General features: G+C 43.5%; 3 protein-coding genes across 6 annotated transcripts in view; 2 read left to right on the top strand and 1 right to left on the bottom strand.

The window, feature by feature from the left end:
- Positions 1–35: 35 nt before the first annotated feature.
- gpkow (G patch domain and KOW motifs) lies at positions 36–16,702 on the bottom strand. The gene is made up of 12 exons (XM_061983276.2): positions 16,558–16,702; positions 9,223–9,416; positions 8,823–9,037; positions 8,608–8,741; positions 6,136–6,242; positions 5,588–5,801; positions 5,359–5,491; positions 1,311–1,464; positions 1,113–1,233; positions 894–963; positions 436–521; positions 36–349 (listed from the first exon to the last, which is right to left on the bottom strand). Exons 1-12 carry the CDS (start codon positions 16,570–16,572, stop codon positions 218–220), a joined length of 1,575 nt encoding a protein of 524 aa, XP_061839260.1. The 5' UTR covers positions 16,573–16,702; the 3' UTR covers positions 36–217.
- The window catches only part of magixb (MAGI family member, X-linked b), a 126,193-nt gene continuing 115,520 nt past the window's right edge, over positions 11,718–22,390 (top strand). For 2 of the 4 annotated variants that reach the window (XM_061983237.2, XM_061983263.2), the window contains exon 1: positions 12,276–12,514. In XM_061983237.2, coding sequence (XP_061839221.2) covers positions 12,432–12,514 — 83 coding nt within the window. In that variant the 5' untranslated portion in view covers positions 12,276–12,431. Of the gene's footprint in view, positions 11,938–12,275; positions 12,515–22,390 lie in introns of those variants that run through there. The other 2 variants (XM_061983256.2, XM_061983246.2) reach the window with 2 other exon arrangements.
- On the top strand, positions 17,185–22,248 carry LOC133614723 (uncharacterized). Its single transcript, XM_072916088.1, has 7 exons — positions 17,185–17,245; positions 17,293–20,721; positions 20,796–20,993; positions 21,057–21,201; positions 21,499–21,771; positions 21,851–22,003; positions 22,048–22,248. Exons 2-7 carry the CDS (start codon positions 19,061–19,063, stop codon positions 22,246–22,248), a joined length of 2,631 nt encoding a protein of 876 aa, XP_072772189.1. The 5' UTR covers positions 17,185–17,245; positions 17,293–19,060.

The following is a 22,390-nucleotide window of genomic DNA, read 5'->3' as shown; positions in this document are numbered from 1 at the left end:
AACTATGCTTGTACAGTAAAACAATGTGAGACTAATTTTAGAAAGACCAAGTTAATTTATTTGATGTACTCTTAATACTAAGGTGACAGATCTTGTAATATCTGTGCAAATCCATGATTGTATTACAAATCCTGAAACAATATATTTTGATGTTACAATAAAACACGGGCTTTCAAAAACAGTCCAGATGGGATATAAAGTATAGTCATAATTGAATTCAGCAATGGTCTGCAGCTCCCAAATAGTGACAAATACAGTCATAGTCCAACGTGAACACTTGCTTCTCGTGTCTTTCCAGCTGGACCATTGCTCTGCACTTGTTCTTGTCCCGCTGCAGAATACGCCCCACCTGTGTACACACATTTGGATGCTTAGTTGAGTGAGCACATCATTAAACACATTAGCAGTGTGGAAAATCCAGATGACTCTGCTTACCTGCCCCTGATGCTCGCCAAGTACAACCATTATGGCATCATCATCACCTTTTGGGATGATGGTTTCCAACATATTTTGCTTCACATCTGTCACAGGACAAAACATGCATTTAAATAGACATTAAATAACAGTTTGTGTTGATTGTCACTAAGCGAACATCTTAGGGCAATTACAATTTTCTTTAATCATAAACTATAGTTTGAAGATATTTCAGAAGTTCTACTCTTTTTATTTCCCTCTTCTTTACATTTGTTCCCACTGAGGTCATGTTTGTTTCATTGTACATTGCTGGGTGGAAAAAAATAAGTCTAATTTGTTTGTTGTTGTCTTTTGTAACTTATTTGACATATCTATTTTAATTACAGTAGCAATTGGACACTTACAAATTATATTTACCACTTTAAAGAGTGTATGTTCATGGAATACAAACTACACAAACAAAAGGTATATGGACTGACTGTCTAACAGGCGTCCATCTTCAGTTCGACAAATACAGGTACACAGGCTCAAGACATCTTCCACGCGCATCTGAAATAAAAATATTGTATACTATGATTACATCGTGTGAAATACTTAGTTAGTTACTACTTAGCAATGTAGAATGGTGACTCATGCAAATCTCAAACTAATAGTTATGAAGTATCAACAAAACTAGAGCAGATCGGTGTTATTTTTACCTTAGAGTTGTAGTATCGGCCCCCTTTGAAAGTTTTGTCTACAAAACGAACTTTTAAGTCTCTCTGTAGCCAAGAGGGCGGTGCCTTGGGCGGCTTTGCTTCTTTCTCGGAAGACTTCTTTCTGGAAAAGCAACGAATATGCTTTATTAAAGAGGAAGGACAACCAATGACGCACAGGCTTTCGAAGCATGGATGTACCTGTCATTACTTGATTCTCTGTGTTTCCTTTTCCTGTCGTCTTTCTCTGAAGACTGGTATTTGATGTTGTTTATGTGCCGCATCTCTTTCTCCTCCTGTTGGCGTCGCTCGTTGTCTTCTTTTACCTTCTCTTTATGTACTTTGCTGAGACGACCTGTAGGTTGGTATAGGGTTTATTTAATGAAAGCAGTAGTTCGAATTTCAACATCCAGATGTGACGTGACATGTAAGAAAAAGTATCCGAAACCTAAGCTAAAATTTAGAGATGTCGATATTATCGGCCGATAAATGCTTTAAAATGTAATATCAGAAATTATCGGTATCGTTTTTTTTGTTTTTTAAATTAAATCAACATAAAAAACACAAGATACATTTACAATTAGTGTACCAACCCTAAAAAACCTCCCTCCCCCATTTACACTCAATCACACAAAAGGGTTGTTTCTTTCTGTTATTAATATTTCTGGTTCCTACATTATATATCAATACAGTCTGCAGGGATACAGTCCGTAAGCACACATGATTGTGCATGCTGCTGGTCCACTAATAGTACTAACCTTTAACAGTTAATTTTACTCATTTTCATTAATTACTAGTTTCTATGTAACTGTTTTTATATTGTTTTACTTTCTTTTGTCCATCCATCCATCTTCTTCCGCTTATCCGAGGTCGGGTCGCGGGGGCAGCAGCCTAAGCAGGGAAGCCCAGACTTCCCTCTCCCCAGCCACTTCGTCCAGCTCCTCCCGGGGGATCCCGAGGCGTTCCCAGGCCAGCCGGGATATATAGTCTTCCCAACGTGTCCTGGGTCTTCCCCGCGGCCTCCTACCGGTCGGACGTGCCCTAAACACCTCCCTAGGGAGGCGTTCGGGTGGCATCTTGACCAGATGCCCGAACCACCTCACCTGGCTCCTCTGGATGTGGAGGAGCAGCGGCTTTACTTTGAGCTCCCCCCGGATGACAGAGCTTCTCACCCTATCTCTAAGGGAGAGCCCCGCCACCCGGCGGAGGGAACTCATTTCGGCCGCTTGTACCCGTGATCTTGTCCTTTCGGTCATGACCCAAAGCTCATGACCATAGGTGAGGACGGGAACGTAGATCGACCGGTAAATCGAGAGCTTTGCCTTCCGGCTCAGCTCCTTTTTCACCACAATGGATCGATACAGCGTCCGCATTACTGAAGACGCCGCACCGATCTGCCTGTCGATCTCACGATCCACTCTTCCCTCACTCGTAAACAAGATTCCGAGGTACTTGAACTCCTCCACTTGGGGCAAGATCTCCTCCCCAACCCGGAGATGGCACTCCACCCTTTTCCGGGCGAGAACCATGGACTCGGACTTGGAGGTGCTGAGTCCCATCCCAGTCGCTTCACACTCGGTTGCGAACCGATCCAGTGAGAGCTGAAGATCTTGGCCAGATGAAGCCATCAGGACCACATCATCTGCAAAAAGCAGAGACCTAATCCTGCAGCCACCAAACCAGATACCCTCAACGCCCTGACTGCGCCTAGAAATTCTGTCCATAAAGGTTATGAACAGAATCGGTGACAAAGGGCAGCCCTGGCGGAGACCAACCCTCACTGGAAACTGGTCCGGCTTACTGCCAGCAATGCGGACCAAGCTCTGACACTGATTATACAGGGAGCGAACTTTCTTTTGTATTCAAGAAAATGTGAATATCGGATATCGGCAAAAAAGCCATTATCGGACATCCCTACTAAAATTAAATCCTGTTAATTCTGCATTAACACCAAACTGTTTCATGTAACAAAAAAGAAATAATTTGCTTAGCAGGGCATTTCAATATTGTATGTTGGGCTGTCAAAAATAACGTGTTCAATCATGTGATTATCACAAAAATGTATTGTTCTAATCATGTATATATGCAGATTAATAAAACATTTTTTTAAACGTGCATGGTCCTTTACCTTTCTGGTATGGTAATGGTTACCTAAAAGGCATCACGGGTTGTTCTACAGTCAGTGATCAGGTCAACGCATACATCTGTGCAGTGAGGAGACTTCAACTAGTGTGCTCACTGGCAAATTGCACTTTAAAATACTGAGACTGGACTTTAGATATAACTATTACCAATTTTTGAGCAAATAAATGTAGTGCATTCAAGTAACAAGTATCAAGAACATTTTAAAATGTTTCTGCATGACATTCTGACAATAAAATTGAATTTATGTCCATATATTGTCGTATTTTTACACTTAAAATTCTTTAAGTTTCTCAAAATCGACAGTGCGCCTTATAATTTGGTGCGCTTAATGTACGGAGTAATTCTGGTTGTGCTTACCGAACCTCAAAGCTATTTTATTTGGTATATGGTGTAATGATAAAGGTGACCAGTAGATGGCAGTCACACATAAAAGATACATGTAGACTACAAGATGACGCCAGTAAACAACACCAAAACTTTACATGTTCCAGTGACAATATAAAACATTACACACGGTGCTCAAAAATCTGTCAAAATATTTTAGTACGACTTTGGTAAGCTATGAAGCCGCACCGCTTGATGGATTGTCGGAGCATTACGGCTGCCGTAGTCAGATGTACTTTGCTTTAACATACGGGTATTATTATGGTGTGTGTGTATAAGGACTGCAAAATGACACTTATTAGCAGACATATTATCTGGCGTTTTGTTTCACAATATTATGCAAAACCAACTTTTCTTATATTCTGGTACTTGCTGATGTGTATTTGGGATCTGCATAAGTCCTGAAAATGTGCGCGCGTCCGCCATTGTTCTCCGTGCAGACACCGTAGTTGATAAGCTTCTTCTTTTTCCACTATCTTCTTGTTATGAGGAATTCATTCGCTGTTGCCATTTCTAATATAAAGTAGCACAAAGTTCTAACTTATAGCTGCTATGGAAGTGCTAAAATCTACTGATGTAGTGGGTTTACATAAATCAATCTACCGATGTAGTGGGTTTACATAAATCACCCACAGAATTTTAGTTACCGGTATTAGAGTTCCGGTCAGACGTTTTTCACAGGACACATTTCCAGCGTTTTTGTTGCACTAGTGAGCCACGGATGAGGAGATGCTGCTCTGCTATTGATTTAAGTCATGTCTGAATGTCATTAAAACAGTTAGCTCCATCTTTTGACACTTCTTTGACTCCCGTCCTTGCACGCTACACCGGTACTACAAAAATTACGAGAAGATGCTGTCGAAGTGGAGGCATGTTAATAAGACCGCCCACAAAACAGAGCATCCTGAAGCGACTGTCAGAAAGCGACCCGAAGATGGTCTGTAAAACATCATCTATGCAACATTTTGACCAAAGAATCAACATTACATGTTATGTAGACCACAAGGAAGTGTCTTAAATTTAGGGAGAAAAATCATAACATGACCCCTTTAATGCGCCTTATATTTCGGTGCGCCTTTTGTATGACAATAGACCCGCTCATCGGCAGTGGGCTTTATAATCCGGTGCGATCTATGGTCCGAAAAATACAGTGGGCTTTTATTTTTTTTAAGATAATTTCAATTATGCAAGCAAGTAATAACCTGTGATTAGTCATGATTCGTCCAAATTCAAAAGTGTGATTAATATGTGATCTATAAAAATAATTTTTGACAGCACAAGTGCATAATCATGTACGGTAGTTTGCACTTGTGTAGAATTAAATATTAACTATAGAATATATTAATCAGTGACAGTGTCGATCAAAACTGGGCGTTACATTCTTGAACAATTTGATGCAATTTGATATGAGAGTTGTTGTTTGTGTTCTATCTATAAAAAATTGAGGCCATTGAGAAGTTGTTGAATTCCATCCATCCATCCATTTTTCTACCGCTTGTCCCTTTTGCTGGAGCCTATCTCAGCTGCATTTGGGCAGAAGGCGGAGTACACACTTGACAAGTCGCCACCTCATCACAGAAGTTGTTGAATTATTATCAAAAAGTACCCAATGCTGTATCTGGCAAATTGTTAAATTGTTTAAGGTCAAAAGTAAAACAGCTAAAATATAATTGATATCACTGCACCTTCTAAACAAAATCCATATGATATTACCACTTACTTAGGTCTTTGCTGTTTCTGTTATATTCCTTTTGTCCAACCAGTTTAACAGCATACTGGTGGACGGACACCACGTTGCCACCAATAGCCAGCTTCACCAGAACACGAGCGTTGTCTGTGTCCAGTGCTTCAATCTGCAGCAAAGTTATCAAGAGCGTGGGAAAAGTCTGAGCAGGTTGTTGTGTCCTTTGCTTTCTGGATGAGCATCATGAAAACAAACACTGTTTTACCTTTCCATAACGCTCTTTATGTACCCCTGACTCCATCAGCACACAGCCTCCACGACCAAACACTAGCTGCTCCTCTTCTTCCTCCTTGTGCCGCTCATCACCTGGCTTAGGCGGGCGCCGACGTTTGGCGGGCTCCAGGTCCTTAATTGCTGAGCGATCCGCCCCAAGTCCCAAACCAATCACACGGGGCTTGTATTCATATGGCTTCACATCTCTGTCACAGGAAAAGGGTAAAGCAGTGTTAAATCCACATAGCATTTGTTACCACAGGGTACAACTGGATGGGATTGTTGGGTCAGCATTGTTCCCCACCCTGTGTTCCCACATTATTATCACACCTGGAGAAGTACAGGCAAGTAATATGAAGGGATGATCTTGAACACACCACTGCTTGTTCCATTTAGCCCTCTGATTCCCATTTTTAATGAACACTATCCCTCACTTAACATTATGACCCCTTTTAAACACTGCACAACAATTTGTCTAGTAAATATTACATAAGACACTATTAATTAGACTTTTAATAAGTGAGGCAGATGATGACTTACTGTTTAAAGGTACGTCCAATGCCTTCTCCTTTCTTCCAGCCCATCCCCTTTAGCAAAGCGAGCCCATAGCCATCGACAGGAACTCTCTCGTAATCTTCGTCTGTGGACTGTATACATAGACAGCTAATGTCACATTCAACAAGTAAACACAGTCTGCATTCACACTAATTTAAGTGCATTTCTTGCTTTATATACAGTCATTATATTACAGCTGGCCTATATGGAATAAAAAGCATGATTTTTTTTAAAATATTGGCTAATATCGATATGTATTATGATATGAAGGAAATACCTATTTTTGTCATGTTTTAAATGTTACATTGCTAATAAGTGAGATGTGAAGAAATCAGGTTATTTTTGATTGAAATATGTATTTTTGTCAAGGGTTGAACATGACAGATCTACTGAAGAACATGATACAACTGTTTCATTCTTCATGTACAGAATCTTCCTGCACAATATTTACTCACAGCACTAATATTATTTACAAATTGTATTTTGCTCACAGCTCTTTGTGTCTGTCATTTATTGTCATTGAGCAAGTTACATGCACATGTGTGTAAGACTGAAGTGTCTAACACGTAAATGAATTCTCATGTTTTAAACCTTATTTAACAACAATGCATGAAGTTATTTACTTACGAGTGTTTGTTTAATTTCCTCCAGCGGCACACATGCTTGCGTCGCCTAATGACACACACAGGCAACTAAAACAACATTCTTCTCCATGCAAGTGTGTTCTGATTTTAAATATGCTCTACACATCATCGTACATGTAATATATTACTATATTGATGCACGGATGCTATCTGTTGGACAAAACACATCAGAAAGTGATGCAATTTTTGCATAGCTTGTATTATAGATAGTTGCACTTCACGCAAAAAAGGAAGAACTGTCAACGCAACGCTAAAAACAAGGCAACATTCATATTTATACAAACCATAAACTCATATTTTTAAATGTATTATGAACTTTTTACACTTTTGTTAAATATAATTTGCCCAATCCCCACAATGTATTTACAATTTAATTGTAATAATAAGAACAAGATAAATATTGATCTAATCTAGTATCGTTTAGATACTGATACCATACTAGGTATCGATAGTATTGACATATACGTATAGCGATCATTCCTACTTTATATTGAAGCTTTAGTGGTTAGTTTATTGTTTCGTCCTGCTCTTTGTCTGTTTGTGTAGCATGCTTAGCCATATGGGACCTATTACCTCCCTGCTTAACACTCAGCATCAAGTGTTGGAATTGGGGGTTAAATCACCAAAAATGATTCCCGAGCGCGGAACCGCTGCTGCCCACTGCTCCCCTCACCTCCCAGGGGTTGAACAAGGGGAAGGGTCAAATGCAGAGGACATATTTCACCACACCTAGTGTGTGTGTGACAATCATTGGTACTTTAACTTTAAATTTATTTTCCTCTAGTCCTCCAGTGATAATGTTACTAACTTGGAAGAAACTTAGCTTATTTTCCACCATATGTAATGTTGGAAATAGACAACATACAATCCCTTTATTTATCAAATCAAAGATATTAAAAATTCAATGATTTGGTGCATTTGCAAACAGCTAAAAGTATGCACAAAGGAAATTATAACCAGCCGCCCACAAATGTACAACAATTCTGATCAACAATAGAGGAGAAATATAACCTTAGAGGTACATCTAATTCAAAACATTTGTGTGTACGTCCAACACTTAAAAACCTTTAGCATACCAGTATGTGGAATTAAATGATGGTGTGAACTAAGCAAATAAATAAACAATGTACTGATATGATCCAGTTTAAGAGGCTTTTCTAACTACAAGTGTTTTACAAAGTACAAAGAAGAAGAATTATGATAAACGTCATGAACTTATTTGATATAATATCATCCATCTCATTAAGTGAGTCATAACTTTTGTGTTTACAATGAATTGATGTAAATTGTGTAGACATTGAGAACAGGAGGTGAACAAATGTGTCAGCCATTGTTATGAAGTGAAAAAGGGAGACGATTAGATAAGGTTTGATAAGATAAGATTTTCTACTTCTTGGACATGTTGTAAAGAAAAATTAAAATATGTGATGTATCATGTTGATACTGTATACATGTTCGAAATAAATGTAAACCAAATAAAAAAACAATGGTGGTGGGGATTAGTATTGTAGAAGCGGCTTTGAGACGGTGTGCTCTCAAATTTGAGCAGGTGTTTTGGTAAGACACGCCCTCCTGGAATTAATGCATGCATCTCCTGCATGTGTGTAACAAGAAATCTGGATAATTAATTGTGTCTCCCTGAGCGTGCATCGTTTTGGAGAAATCTTTCATGCCAGTACAATCTTGAGTCACGTAAACATTGAAGACACGGCTGCGATAAAGATTGTCTTGGCTCGGCAGATGTCATCGATCAGTTAAAAAAAGTCAAAATATCGTTAATTTATCATGTTGGAGACATCTCGAGTTCACTTACAGGTTCAGGCCGTAGTTCCACATTGACATGGTCCCCATCCTCAAAGCCCTCAGGCGCCTTGTTCTGTGCCAACATAGGAATGGTGAGGTTGAGCTTAGCCTCTGACTGCGTATCTTCAAGCCTTTTCCTGGAATCTACAAAATCACAAAAAGTATGATATGATCACCTCCGCTATAAACACCTGGTAACATGTAATGTCCTGTAAGTACACACACCTGCTATAAGCTCTTTGACAGCCTGAGCCTCCACAGAGTCATTCATTTCACTTGATTCTTGGGACTTGTCTGCACTTCCTTGGCCATTAAGTTGGGTGGATTTGGGCGTTTTCTCTCCACTTTCATCGTTCTGGTGTTCTTGGCAAGGTAGGCGCCAGCGGTTCTTTAGGATCAGAGGAATGATGCGTTCCGTTCTCGCTTCTGATGGTTTCGTGCTAAACAACATTGAAGGAATTAGCAATGTCTAAGATACTAACGCGAGTCATCCGACACAATACATTTTTACACGTAGTGCCTTCAAACAACGTATTACTGCACACTAAATCAGAATGAACGTACAAGTCACGTTGACCGTAGTGCTCAAACAAAAACACGGTTAGCATTAGCATGCGAAGCCTACCTCTGTAATTCATTTTTGGTGATTCCGGTCAAGAAATCCTTGTCATCTTCCTTAGTCGTGACGTCGCTTGTCGGATGTTTAAACTTGCTGAATGTTTTAGCAAAACCAAAGGAAACTGATGCTAATTTCTTCTCTCCTTGGTCCTCAGAAGATGCGAGGTAACGCGTACGATCCCCGTTCGACGCCATTGCTGTCTGGTGACGTCAGAGGAGAGAACAGAACAGCATCATGGGAGGTGTAGTTTTCAAAGTGAGCACACTAGAGATGCGCGGTTTGCGGGCACAACCGCGGAGTCCGCGGATTATCCGCGGATCGGGCGGATGAAATTTAAAAAAAATTAGATTTTATCCGCGGGTCGGGTCGGGTCAGGTCGGGCGGTTGAAATAAAAAAAAAAAGATTTTAAATAGATTCAGGCGGGTGGCAGTTAAACCAATTCGGAAATATATATACATAGTTAAATGTTGTTACCCACATACGAACAACGAGCAGGCACCTGCTGCATATGCCACAACAGAAGAAAAAAAAGAAAAAGAGATGGACACTTTTACGGAGAAGGCCCCCGACGCCTCGCCGGGGTCCGGGACCGAGGCCCCTTCCCCCGAGAGGGGGCCCCACCGGGAGCCGTAGCTGAGGCGATCCGCGAGAAGGGCCCGACGCACGTCCAGGGTCACCACCGCGCCCACCGCACCGACACCCCGCCTCGTCCGCCTTCGCCGCGGCCGGCGTCACGCGCAGCAGGTAAGCAGCTTACCTGCCCGCCACCCCCGTGGCCGGGGGCTCGTAACAGGGGTCACTCCGCGCGCTCCGCCCGCGCAGCTTACCTGCCCGCCACCCCTGTTGCCGGGGGCGCGTAACAGGGGTCACTCCGCGCGCAGTGCGCTCACAAAAGGGGTGGGGCTCACCCTGGTTGATATAGACAGCAGGACGGTGGCCATGGACGTCGGAACCCGCTAAGGAGTGTGTAACAACCCACCTGCCGAATCAACTAGCCCTGAAAATGGATGGCGCTGGAGCGTTGGGCCCATACCCGGCCGTCGCCGGCAGCGAGACGCGCTTGGAGGTGCGCTCAGCGCGGCTCCCATATGATTGCGCACTGCTGTGCGTCTGGGTTGTGACAGCGTGGCACGCGAATGTCTGTGGTGCATTGGACCAGTCTCCTTTCTTTAACAGGCAAAAGCTTTATAACCTCACTAATGCCTTGCATCGTCTATATTAGATATATAACAACGGGCGGGTGCGGGCGGGTGCGGGCGGGTGCGGTTCTGATCAAATGTTACATCGAGTGGATGGCGGATGGTTGACGACTTTCTGATGCGGTTGCGGATGAAATAATTGCCTATCCGCGCATCTCTAGAGCACACCTCGCGCCCCAATTTTTACGTTTCAATACATTTTGCACTCGTGATCTATTGAAATGTTTGGTAGAGTTACTAAAAGAGAAGATATTAACTCAAGCTTGGTTGATGAAATATACAATATACGAGGAATTTCAAATTTAAAAGAATTAAACAAATTAAAGAATACGACTCTAAATAGGCCTATGTGATATGAAGGACCAAATGGGACAACATTGAAAAAATACATTAATAATTATCCATCCATTTTCTACCGCGTGTCCCTTTCGGGTCGCGGGGGGTGCTGCAGCCTATCTCAGCTACATTCGGGCGGAAGGCGGGGTACCATGGACAAGTCGCCACCTCATCGCAGGGTCAACACAGATAGACAGACAACATTCACACTCACATTCACACATTTTAATAACTAAGATTTTAATTAAACACATAACAGTGCTAATTAAATGGGTCATTGCTTTATTTAATGTAAAATCAAATTTAATTATTTCGTGATTTCATTAATTATTGATTTAATCATTTCACTATTTAATGATTCATCTATCGTTTTTTAATCAATGTTGCACTTAATTAACGATTTAAATTTGTATGTATTTATTTAATTGTGTCCCATTTTGCTGTCCATACTGTGATGCTGTCATTTCATTTTATTTTTACCTGAGAGCTTTAATCAAAACAGTATTGAACGGCAGTGTCTTGATCAGTAATTCAAACAACAAAAAGTACACATAAAGTAATAAAACAGCAATTATTTATAACACAGATGATTTTCCCACACCATTGCTGCTGATGTTTGACGCACATTTTGTTTTTCTTTGACAATAACAATGTATTAACGTTATTTTTGCCCTGCAGATTAGATGTTAAATACAGGCATTATCCATAGCCATTCTGCTGTATTATTGTCTGTGCAACTTGTGAATACTGTTGTTGTCTGTCACAATTACAATTGAGTTATTTCTCCTTTGTTCCAGTTGGCGTGACGCTGCTGCAGGTACATCTACTGAGAGAAGGGGCGGTACTTTCAACTCCTTTTATTTTCTCCGCCCCTCAACTTCTCTTTGACCTTCTCTGCCTTACCTTTGTGTGGTTCGTTGTCCTCCTAATCGCCTATTAGGAGCCACATGGAATCTACAGTCTTTGTAAATTAGATCCTCCACGTAATCTAACCTCTAACAACAGACGCTCCGTGCCCTGAACGCACCACGCCTGCGGCTCAATATGACACTACTACTCGGTCAAATCGACTGTGAGGACGATTACTTTTTTATTATTATTAAAACAGCGAAAATGTTGCACCAGTGAACCTGGCAGAGGAAGAAAAAACTATTTTTTTTGGCCACGGATAAGGTGAGCATGGAGGTAAGGATTTTCTCCAGATAAAAAATTAGTACATGACAGCTCATAAGTTAAGAGCATGTCAGCCATTTATCCATAGATATTTATAAGCAGCTTGCCAGATTGTGTGCGTGTGAGCATGTCAATGCTCTCTCTCTCTCTCTCTCTCTCTCTCTCTCTCTCTCTCTCTCTCTCTCTCTCTCTCTCTCTCTCTCTCTCTCTCTCTCTCTCTCTCTCTCTCTCTCTCTCTCTCTCTCTCTCTCTCTCTCTCTCTCTCTCTCTCTCTCTCTCTCTCTCTCTCTCCCCCTCCCTCTCTCTCTCTCTCCCCCCTCTCTCTCTTAGAGATTCACTAGTGTCCAAATATCCCGTCAGACGTGTGCATCCTCTGACTTTCTCTCATCCCGGCAGCCTGCACGCTGCTTCCTGTCACATAGTAGTAGGCTGCTTCTTTTTAAGGGGGAAAATATTATAAATAAACAAACAATATATTGTGCAGGATTAAAACGTGCGCCGGGTCAATGTATATAGACACGTTCAAACGGATCCTCTTTGAAAGGCTCACCTGCTTGAAAAGAATGTGTGTGTGTCAGCGCCAAGGCAGGTCAGTATTTCCCTTTCGTGTGAGAAAAGTGTGTGTGCATGTGTGAAATGGCATGTACTGAAGTCATGGGTGATGTGTGTTTGCTTGTTGTGGATGCTTATGGCAGATGCTGGGAGTGATGAGAGTCACGTGTTTATGGGAAGTTGTGTCAGAGCAGGTGATGCAAAAGTTAAAAGTTAGTGTGCATCAGGGCTGTGCAAAAATCAGAATGGATTTGAGCATGTCTTCCAAAATTCCAATTCAATTCCACGATATATGAATTGAGGTTGCAAACAGGAATCAGCATTGAAAGTCCATGAACATTCCAACTGATTATTTTTGCTGTATTCCAGAATCATGCTTTACGCAGTATGCTGTATTTCCATACTTAAATGGATTATACTTGTATGGCGCTTTTCTACTTTCAAGGTTCTCAAAGCGCTTTGACACTATTTCCACATTCACCCATTCACACACACATTCACACCCACACACTCACACAATGATGGTGGGAGCTGCCATGCAAGGCCCTAACCACGGCCCATCGGGAGCAAGGGTGAAGTGTCTTGCTCAAGGACACAGTATATGTGACTAGGATGGTGGAAGCTGGGGATCAAACCAGGAAACTACACATTGCTGGCATGGCCCCTCTACCAACTGAGCCACGCCATCCCTCAGGACTCCATCCATCCATTTTCTACCGCGTGTCCCTTTTGGGGTTGCGGGGGGTCACTGGAGCCTATCTCAGCTGCATTCGGGCAGAAGGCGGTGTACACCCTGGACAAGTCGCCACCTCATCGCAGGGCCAACACAGATAGACAGACAACATTCACACTCACATTCACACACTAGGGCCAATTTAGTGTTGCCAATCAACGTATCCCCAGGTGCATGTCTTTGATTTGCATATTTCATAGAAATATTATTCTGACTTTTGTGTACATACTTTAATTATGGCAAAAACATTTCTTAAATACATTTTTAATTTGATGTAGCCTATTACATTTCAAATGATGGATAATATTGGAAAAATACTTAATTTCCCAGAATGCTTTTGTTAATCCAAAATGGAAGGGATTTGTCTTACACTTTAGTATCAAACGTGACACATTCATCCTGTTACTTGGCTATAAAGAGTTTATCTGAATTCATTTAATTGCACTTCCTGTGTAATTCCATTTCAAATTCCATTCATTCATGTGAATTGAATTGAATATCCAAATTTACAAATTCTGCACAATCCTGTTGTACACCTTTTTAGAAAAAGATACATAGTATTTTTCTTGGGAGAATATGCAAAACATACTTCAAGGTACATGTGTGCTTTTCTGATTTGTTTAGGGTGTGTCCCTGTATAATACAACAGAGTGATGGATGAGTATTCACGGCCCTGACTTAACAGCAGTCGAGGATGCTGCAATGAATTTGTTAAGAAAGAAGAACAACAAAAAGTTTTGTAAACACTCCAATGCTGCACTAACAAAGCAAATCCTGCTTTTGCCCTCCGATGATACACAGGATTCTCCCAAGTTTGTATCATTAGTGGGTATATGCATGTGGTTGTGGAACATTACTGTGCTCTTATTGCTAACAAGAGGTGAGAGTGATGCGAGGTGTATTTATCCTCCATTGCAGTAATGCACCTGGGAGATGTTGATTTCCTAATTATGTACCTCCTATGTCCTTCGGCTTCATGCATATTCATGCTGCTTTATTAAGGTGAGGCAAAAACAGAGTGTTTGCACGTGTGTGTGCAAGGCATTTTACCCTTGATAGGGCAGGGCTATGCGGGCACATTCTCCCATCTGTGGTCTAAACCTTTGCTCCCAGCAACTGCATTTGGATTCTGCACTTGTAGTCTGCGCTATTCTTAGTCCACTCAACACTTGATGAAATCCCAACAACAACAACAACAACAACATTCCTTTGCTCATCTCCATGCCTGCAGTAAGATTCAATTTGGATTAGATAAGCTGTTGTAAAGTGATTGGAGTCTGACGGAGTGAACACATCAATAAGAAATCAATGGCACAGTGTGGAGTTACAATTTACACAGGGCCATATTTGAAATGTCAAGATGGCTATGAATCTGTGTATCCTCCAGTCGGATGTGAGTTGGATAAGTGGGATCAATATTAGGAGGTGAGACAGGCAGCAGGAGGAGGCGAGGGGTCACCTTCAGCCATCCCTACTGAATCAGCATGCTGGCTTTACCCACACGACGCCCAAAGAGGTCCCCTGTAGGTCGCAAAAGTTGGACATCATGAAATGCTCATGATCAACCTGCCCATAGTTTCCTAATGAATAACTTTGTGTTTGTCATGATGTAAGCAATTATTTCCACAAGGTTGCCACACCTTTCTTTTTCTCACATGTGTTGATTACACATTTTCTATCGCTGATTTTCAGCTGTTTAATTAAACTGCTCGTGCTTCCTGATGAGAGCTCATTTCTGGCCGCAGTAGTGTTTGGTGTTATGCGTCATGGCAGACTGAGTGAGAGGACCTGTTGTCACAGCGGTATTCTTCACACGAGCAGGATGTACACAGCTTTGACCTTGATCCTTAAAGATATAGTGTACCCTAAGGGAGCATCACACTGACCCTGTGCTCATATCTCATGTGTGACTTTGCTGAAGTCACTTATACTGTAGGGGAAAACAGGGTTGATTGTCACACTTTTTATTCTCGTGTGAATAGCTCATCATCAAAACATATTTTAATAATCATCCTTACATTAAATTAAAGTGTAAGGGCATTAGCCTCTCATTTTCCAACTTATTGTAACAAAGGTAATAAACTATCTTCATGCATGGGGATGGTTGTCACACTGTTTTTAGTGGGAAAAATATTTTCTAAAAGGAGAAGAAGAAAATGTGTTTATTTGATTAGCGAACGCAAAACCTTTTAACCAAGCAGTTGCCTACTGGTCTGCAGTGTGAAGGACAACAAGTCCCCCCTCTAGTCTGTGGAGTGGACATGCCTCAATAATATGGTCTATTGTGTATGATTTTCCACAAACACAAAATGGGCTTGGCTTGCTTCCCCATCTGTAAAGGCAGGCCAGGCAGGGACCTTGTCCAGTCCTGAATCTATTGAGCATTGCCCACTGTCTCCTTGGGAGATTGGTGCCAGGGACCTGTTGGGTAGGGTCTGACACCAGATGTTTGCTGACCAGTTGTTATATCTTGCTTTCTTTCACATCTAATCTCATTTGCATGTATTATATAGTAGACTTTGCATGCATTTGCAATTCAAAGATGTTACATGGCAGTCATGTATATAGGCTCTGGTGTGTCACTTAATCAAGGTGTAGTCTTTGCCATTTATCTGAATTAAATCTTTAGTTGTGCCCTAAAAAGTGTTTGTTCTGTAAGTATTGTTTTATTATACACCAGCTGTTTGTAATGTGCATCTTAGTTGTAGTTTTTATTACCAAATTTGTAGACGTCGAAATTGATATGTAAAATAGTTTATGCTAATCCAGGGGTGTTAAACTAATTTTAGCTCAGGGGCCGCATGGAGGAAAGTATATTCCCATGCGGGCCAGTCGAGTAAAATCATGGCATTAGAACTTAAAAATAAAGACAACTTCAGATTGTTTTCTTTGTCTTACTTTGTCCAAAAATAGAACAAGCACATTCCGATAATGTACACATTACAAATAATCCTCTTGGCAAAACACTTCAAGTTAGTTGAAAATTCTGAGGAAAAAATTGGTACAGTTCCAAAAACACAATGAACTTAGACTTTGTCTCAGTGTTTTTACAAAGCCATTAAACTTTAAGTACTTCCTGTATAGGATTCTCAGGTTGGCAGTTCACCATTAAAATGTTTGGAAAAGCAATTGAAATCAAGCCGAAATCAAGGTAAGATAACTACAAACTTAACCAATGTGAACATTGTAGATTTAAGCATAAAATAAAATAGAACAGGATATGTCAAAACACACATTTTTACAATGGAGTTCAGGGTCAGCATCGTGCATTCAACCAATTGCAAGCGCTGCACGGAGCTCTAACTACAAAGATGATGGTCAAGTTGACTTAAGTCTTTGCATTTTACCGTTGGGTAAATCATTTTCAATGAAAGAAGATAGCCTCCAGCACCCCCCGCGACCCCGAAAGGGACAAGTGGTAGAAAATGGATGGATGGATGGAAGGTTTTGTGTGTCGATACTGCCGCAATCTGCTGCCAGCCACAACAGAAGCAGCTGATTGCTTGCACCTGCGCTGAAAGTTAGCTGACACTTCATATTTTAATCCTGACATGTGTGAAGTAGGTTACATATAAATTGCTATTGCGACATCTAATGGACACATTTAGAACAGCAGTTTCTTCCATAAAAAAAATGCAGCTCATTTTTATGTTTAGCAAACTGATCTTGTGGGCCGCGGGCTGGGTTAAACCTGTTCAAGAGTCGTACGTTTGACACCCCTGTGCTAATCAGCAGCATGTCTATTGCAAATGCAATGTGAATTAGCATGGTGCATTTTAAAAAGGGGAGTCTTACTGTATCTTAGAGTGTTTTCTACCTAGTGATGGGATCGGCAGTTCTTTTGACTGTACTGAATCACTAGAATCAGTTCCTTAAATTGATTCGTTCAAAAGATTCGTTCACCGAATCACCCCCCCCCCCCCCCCCCCGCCCCCCCACCCAAAAAAAAAAAAGAAAAAAAAAGGAGGGGGCGGGGGGGCGTGCGCAGGTCGGCGAATCACCGAATCACTTCTCCAGCAGCAGTTCTGTGTGCAGGTCGGCGAATCACCGAATCAATTCTGCAGCAGCAGTTCTGTGTGCAGGTCGGCGAATCACCGAATCACTTCTGCAGCAGCAGTTCTGTGTGCAGGTCGGCGAATCACCGAATCACTTGTAAACTTAAATATGCAAACAAAAAGAAAATAAATACCTTCAAAATAAAACAAATAAATTAAGAGCCAGAAATGCCAACATAAAAACGAAATGTTCTGTAGCCTACGTTTAAAAATATAACAAAGAAAATATTAACTTAAATGGGCAAACAAAAAGAAAATAAATAGGCCACCTTAAATAAAACTAAACAAATATTAAACCAAGTGCCAGAAAAGCCAACATTAAAACTAAAATTTCTGTAGCTTACATTTAAAAATATAAAAATGGAAATATCAACTTAAATATGCAATAAAAAAGAAAATAAATAGCTTAAATAATATAAAAATCAAGATAAATAATAGCCTATGTATATGTACATACATTAGTTATTATTTTTATTTTAAATCTTCTCAAACAGCCTGCCCTACACTTTACCCCCCGCCCCTCCCCCTCGCGTCGCTGCTGCTCAGCCTTGCCCTGCACTGACTTTCTTTCTGTCTCCTCTACTCTCATAACTTTATGTGTTGAGATAATGGGGACGGTGTTTGTTTTCATGTGGCTTGAGTCAACATTAGCCGTTAGCTTGGAGAATGAATGGAGAACGGATGCCAATGGCATGAAACATATCCCCGCGACGGGAGGAGAATCACTCGCGGCATTGGGGCAAGCAGAGCAGAGAGCGAGAGCGTTGTCGTTCACTGAGGGATTCATGTCGTTAATCCGCGGTGAACGAATCGTTCGCTCAGTCCCTCCCCCAGCCCCCATGATGAGTAGCTGGCTGCGTCGTTCGCCGACGTCACAGAATGCGCCAGTTCCACTCATACCGGCATGGTCGCGGCAGAGCTCAACTGAACTGAGAAAAGAACGAATCAGTTCATGAAGTGATTCGGTTCAGTACGTTCACTCAAAAGATTCGTTCGTTCGAACGAATCGTTCGCGAACGACACAACATTATTTCTACCAGGCCTACTTGCTTTGTTGGCATGGAAAATTGCAACAATACCTACAGTGGTTGTTATAAATTCCCTCTGTCAGTGATTACCTACTCAGTGGCCTAGTGGTTAGAGTGTCCGTCCTGATATCGGTAGGTTGGGAGTTCAAATCCCGGCCGAGTCATACCAAAGACTATAAAAAAATGGGACCCATTACCTCCCTGCTTGGCACTCAGCATCAAGGGTTGCAATTGGGGGTTAAATCACCAAAATGATTCCCGGGCGCAGCCACCGCTGCTGCCCACTGCTCCCCTCACCTCCCAGGGGGTGATCAAGGGTGATGGGTCAAATGCACAGAATAATTTCGCCACACCTAGTGTGTGTGTGACAATCATTGGTACTTTAACTTTAAGATAGAAGATAAAGTTCCCTAGTTAATGTTAATTGTTGAATATAATTGACTATATTATTGCTGACGTAAACAAGTTACTAATGTAGTCATGCACCTTTAAGTTGAGTTTTTTTGAGTCAGGCAGTTTACCGGGCAGCTATGTTTACCTCTCGGGGTCCTTCGGGCAGTGTATTGAACAGTGTGTTCCAGAGTGTGCTTAGCTGCTGCTGCTACAAAGTCATATATAAAGAAGTTGAAACGTAAAACGGTGTCCTTATTCCCTAACCGGAGTACGCTCACGGGTGAAGAGTCCCAGCACAACAACAACATCAGTTTATCCATATAGTTCTTCAATATTGGTCCTTCGAGCCGGATTGCTTCACTCGCGACGGAGAAATGGACACCGCGCTAACAACAGCGGCAGACGGCGGCGCACTCGGAGCAAGACAGCGACAGCTTCCAACTCGTCTAGAAAGCTACCAGGTTAGCCTTCCACAGTCCCTCATTCCTCACGGTGCCCGCGCGCAGGACCGAGGAGAGAGCGTCGGCGCCCAGCGGCTGCAGTCACTCAGCCTACAGACCGAGTCTGTGTGTATGGAGGACCAGCCGCACGGAGCGCACGCTATCCCCGATCGTCCATTATCGCCGGGAGAGGCCGACAAGGTGAGCGAGTGGAACATGGCGATACATGCTAGAGACTTGCCCAGCCAGCTAACATGCCATATGAGCCATCCATCGGCGGCACACGCGGGGCGGAGCTATCAAAGCAGGCAGGGTTCTCCTGTCCTACGGCCACCAGCTATTCTCAATATGAGCGTCCCAACATATCAATCACCCTGGCTAAGCTGTCCAGTAGTTCACAGCACCCCTCTGTCACAGCCATCCAGCCTCCATCTTGGATCATCTAGGCTGCTTCAGCATGAGCCACACCTGTCTACACTGCCACATACCACCTCTACAGCACTAAAGCTTCAAGCAGCGATGACTCCTACACCAGGTAGTAGACAGGAGAACTACACACTGACGCAGTCTCTGCCTTCAACTGTGACATCTGCATGGGCACCGTCTCCCCTCACTACGCTGAACGTTTCTATGCTGCAGCCTACACCTCAAGCTTCACAAGCAGTGAGTTATGCCAGCCCACAGACATCAGTTACATCAGGCTACCCGTCTAACCAGCCTACCACAGTAATGATTAACAATGTACAGGAAAGAGTGCCACCAGCTGCACAACTGCAATACCTGCCCATGCAGAAAACACCAGTAAATCTAGCACCAGTGCAGCAATACACCCCACTCCCGTCCGCACAGCCAGTGTGGCAATACACCCCACTCCCATCTGCACAGCCCGTGCAGCAACACGCTCCACTGTTTGCACAACCAGCCTATCAACCCCCCCAGATAGCAACAGCGCCATATTCTGCACCACAGCTACCTGTTGCGGCTGGCACAGTTATCAATCCATCGCCCTACAGCACTGCCACTCCCCTGGGGACTGTCTATCATCCTCCATCAACCATCGCTACACAGCCATTATACCAGTCACCACTGCCACCGCAAAACCAACAGCTGCAACTCTACCAGCCTGTGTCTGCGCCGTCAACTCAGCCAGCATATCAACTGGTGTCTCCCCCTGCTGGTTTCACTCTGCAACAGCCCCCATCAGCTCAACAGGTTCAGTACAGCCCCCAGTCTCAGTATACACCACTGCAGGTACCGTACACTACCCAGTCCCCCAGACAGCCTGTTCCAATACCTGAACTACCTAAGTTGGTGCACGACAGTGAGAGAGAGTTTGCTGACTGGTGGACAAGATGCGACAATGTCTGGCCTCAGGAGGATTTGAGATTCGACAGTGGGCAAGTAACTTCTCATGTGTTGTCTCCCACTTGCCTTCCAGTGCCCAATCTGAAAGTACAGAGCTGTGGCTGGCCGAGAAGAGCAACGATCCACAGGAGCCGGCCCTTGGTCTGCGGTGGTATTGTCCATCTGATCGGCTCGGTTTCAAGCCAAAGCCTCCAGAGAGTGAGACCCCTACTATGCTGTACATCTATAAGGTACTCGCCCGCCAGTATGATCCGATCGGGATCATTATTCCGTACACTACACGGGCCAAGATTCTTGTCCAGAGACTGTGGGCAAAGAAGAGGAGCTGGGACGACCCGAATCTCCCTCCTGACATCCTCCAGGCCTGGTCCAGCTGGGAGAGAGAACTCCCCGAGCTGGCCAACATCTCCCTCCCTCGAACCTATGCACCATTGGAGCTTGCTACTGACACCACAGAGTACACTCTCCACGTCTTCTGTGACTCTTCTGAGCAAGCCTACGGGTCAGTGGCATATCTCACCACAAGAACTAATGACACTGTCTATGTCTCATTTGTGATGGCAAGGTCTAGAGTGGCCCCAAAACGCCAGCAGTCAATGCCGCGGTTGGAGCTCTGTGCCGCGCTGACAGGAGCCCAGCTGTCCTCCCTCCTTCACAAAGAGCTCACCTTGTGTATTGCCCAGACCTTCTTATGGACTGACTCCACAACAGTTCTCACCTGACTGACATCTCAGTCGTGCAGGTTCAAGGTTTTCGTGGGAACAAGGGTTTCTGAGATCCAGGAGCTGACTGCCTCACACACCTGGAGGTATGTGGATACAGCTAACAATCCGGCCGACGATCTCACCCGTGGCAAAACGTTAGCTGAGCTGGCTGCGCCAAATCGTTGGATCCAGGGACCAGCATTCCTTCGCCGTCCACCGGATGAATGGCCATCATGTCCTAGCATCACAGAGCCAGAGGACCGTGGTGAGTTAAAACACAGTGTTTTTTGTGCTCTCACACAGACCAGCCCACCACCCAAGATACCAGATCTCACCCGATTCAGCAGCTGGAGAGAGTTGATCAAGGCTACGCAACAGTCTCTTCATGGGGCGGCAGCTGACCCTGCTTCACTTCTGTGTGACCTAAGAGATGCTGAAGTCCATCTGCTCAAAATCAGCCAAGCAGACGGCTTCTCTGTAGAAACCAGATGCCTCAGAGCTGGCAAGCCTGTACCACCCAGCAGCAGGCTGAGTACGCTTGCCCCAGAATTAGACCCTACATTGGGTCTTATACGGGTTGGAGGACGCCTGCGTCGTTTAGACAGCTCTAGCCCCACTGACATTCACCCAATACTGTTGGATCCCCGTCATGCAGTCACCACACTCCTCATTAAAGAGATGGATGCTCAGCTACACCACCCTGGACCAGTCACTCAGCCTACAGACCGAGTCTGTGTGTATGGAGGACCAGCCGCACGGAGCGCACGCTATCCCCGATCGTCCATTATCGCCGGGAGAGGCCGACAAGGTGAGCGAGTGGAACATGGCGATACATGCTAGAGACTTGCCCAGCCAGCTAACATGCCATATGAGCCATCCATCGGCGGCACACGCGGGGCGGAGCTATCAAAGCAGGCAGGGTTCTCCTGTCCTACGGCCACCAGCTATTCTCAATATGAGCGTCCCAACATATCAATCACCCTGGCTAAGCTGTCCAGTAGTTCACAGCACCCCTCTGTCACAGCCATCCAGCCTCCATCTTGGATCATCTAGGCTGCTTCAGCATGAGCCACACCTGTCTACACTGCCACATACCACCTCTACAGCACTAAAGCTTCAAGCAGCGATGACTCCTACACCAGGTAGTAGACAGGAGAACTACACACTGACGCAGTCTCTGCCTTCAACTGTGACA

Source organism: Nerophis lumbriciformis, linkage group LG01 (genome assembly GCF_033978685.3).
Source record: "Nerophis lumbriciformis linkage group LG01, RoL_Nlum_v2.1, whole genome shotgun sequence".
Classification (NCBI taxonomy): domain Eukaryota; kingdom Metazoa; phylum Chordata; class Actinopteri; order Syngnathiformes; family Syngnathidae; genus Nerophis; species Nerophis lumbriciformis.
The sequence above is the reverse complement of the archived record's forward strand: the minus strand, read 5'-3'. Positions and strand labels throughout refer to the sequence as shown.

Coding starts and splice junctions, on each gene's coding strand:
- gpkow (XM_061983276.2), bottom strand. Junction 6,243..8,607: donor TGGAACTACGGCCTGAACCT/GTAAGTGAACTC, acceptor CTATGTATACAG/TCCACAGACGAAGATTACGA. Junction 522..893: donor AGATGGACGCCTGTTAGACA/GTCAGTCCATAT, acceptor GTCCTGTGACAG/ATGTGAAGCAAAATATGTTG.
- LOC133614723 (XM_072916088.1), top strand. CDS start 19,061: ATGGACACCGCGCTAACAACAGCGGCAGACGGCGGCGCACTCGGAGCA. Junction 20,722..20,795: donor CTATGCTGTACATCTATAAG/GTACTCGCCCGC, acceptor TCTTGTCCAGAG/ACTGTGGGCAAAGAAGAGGA. Junction 21,202..21,498: donor TATGGACTGACTCCACAACA/GTTCTCACCTGA, acceptor GCTCTCACACAG/ACCAGCCCACCACCCAAGAT.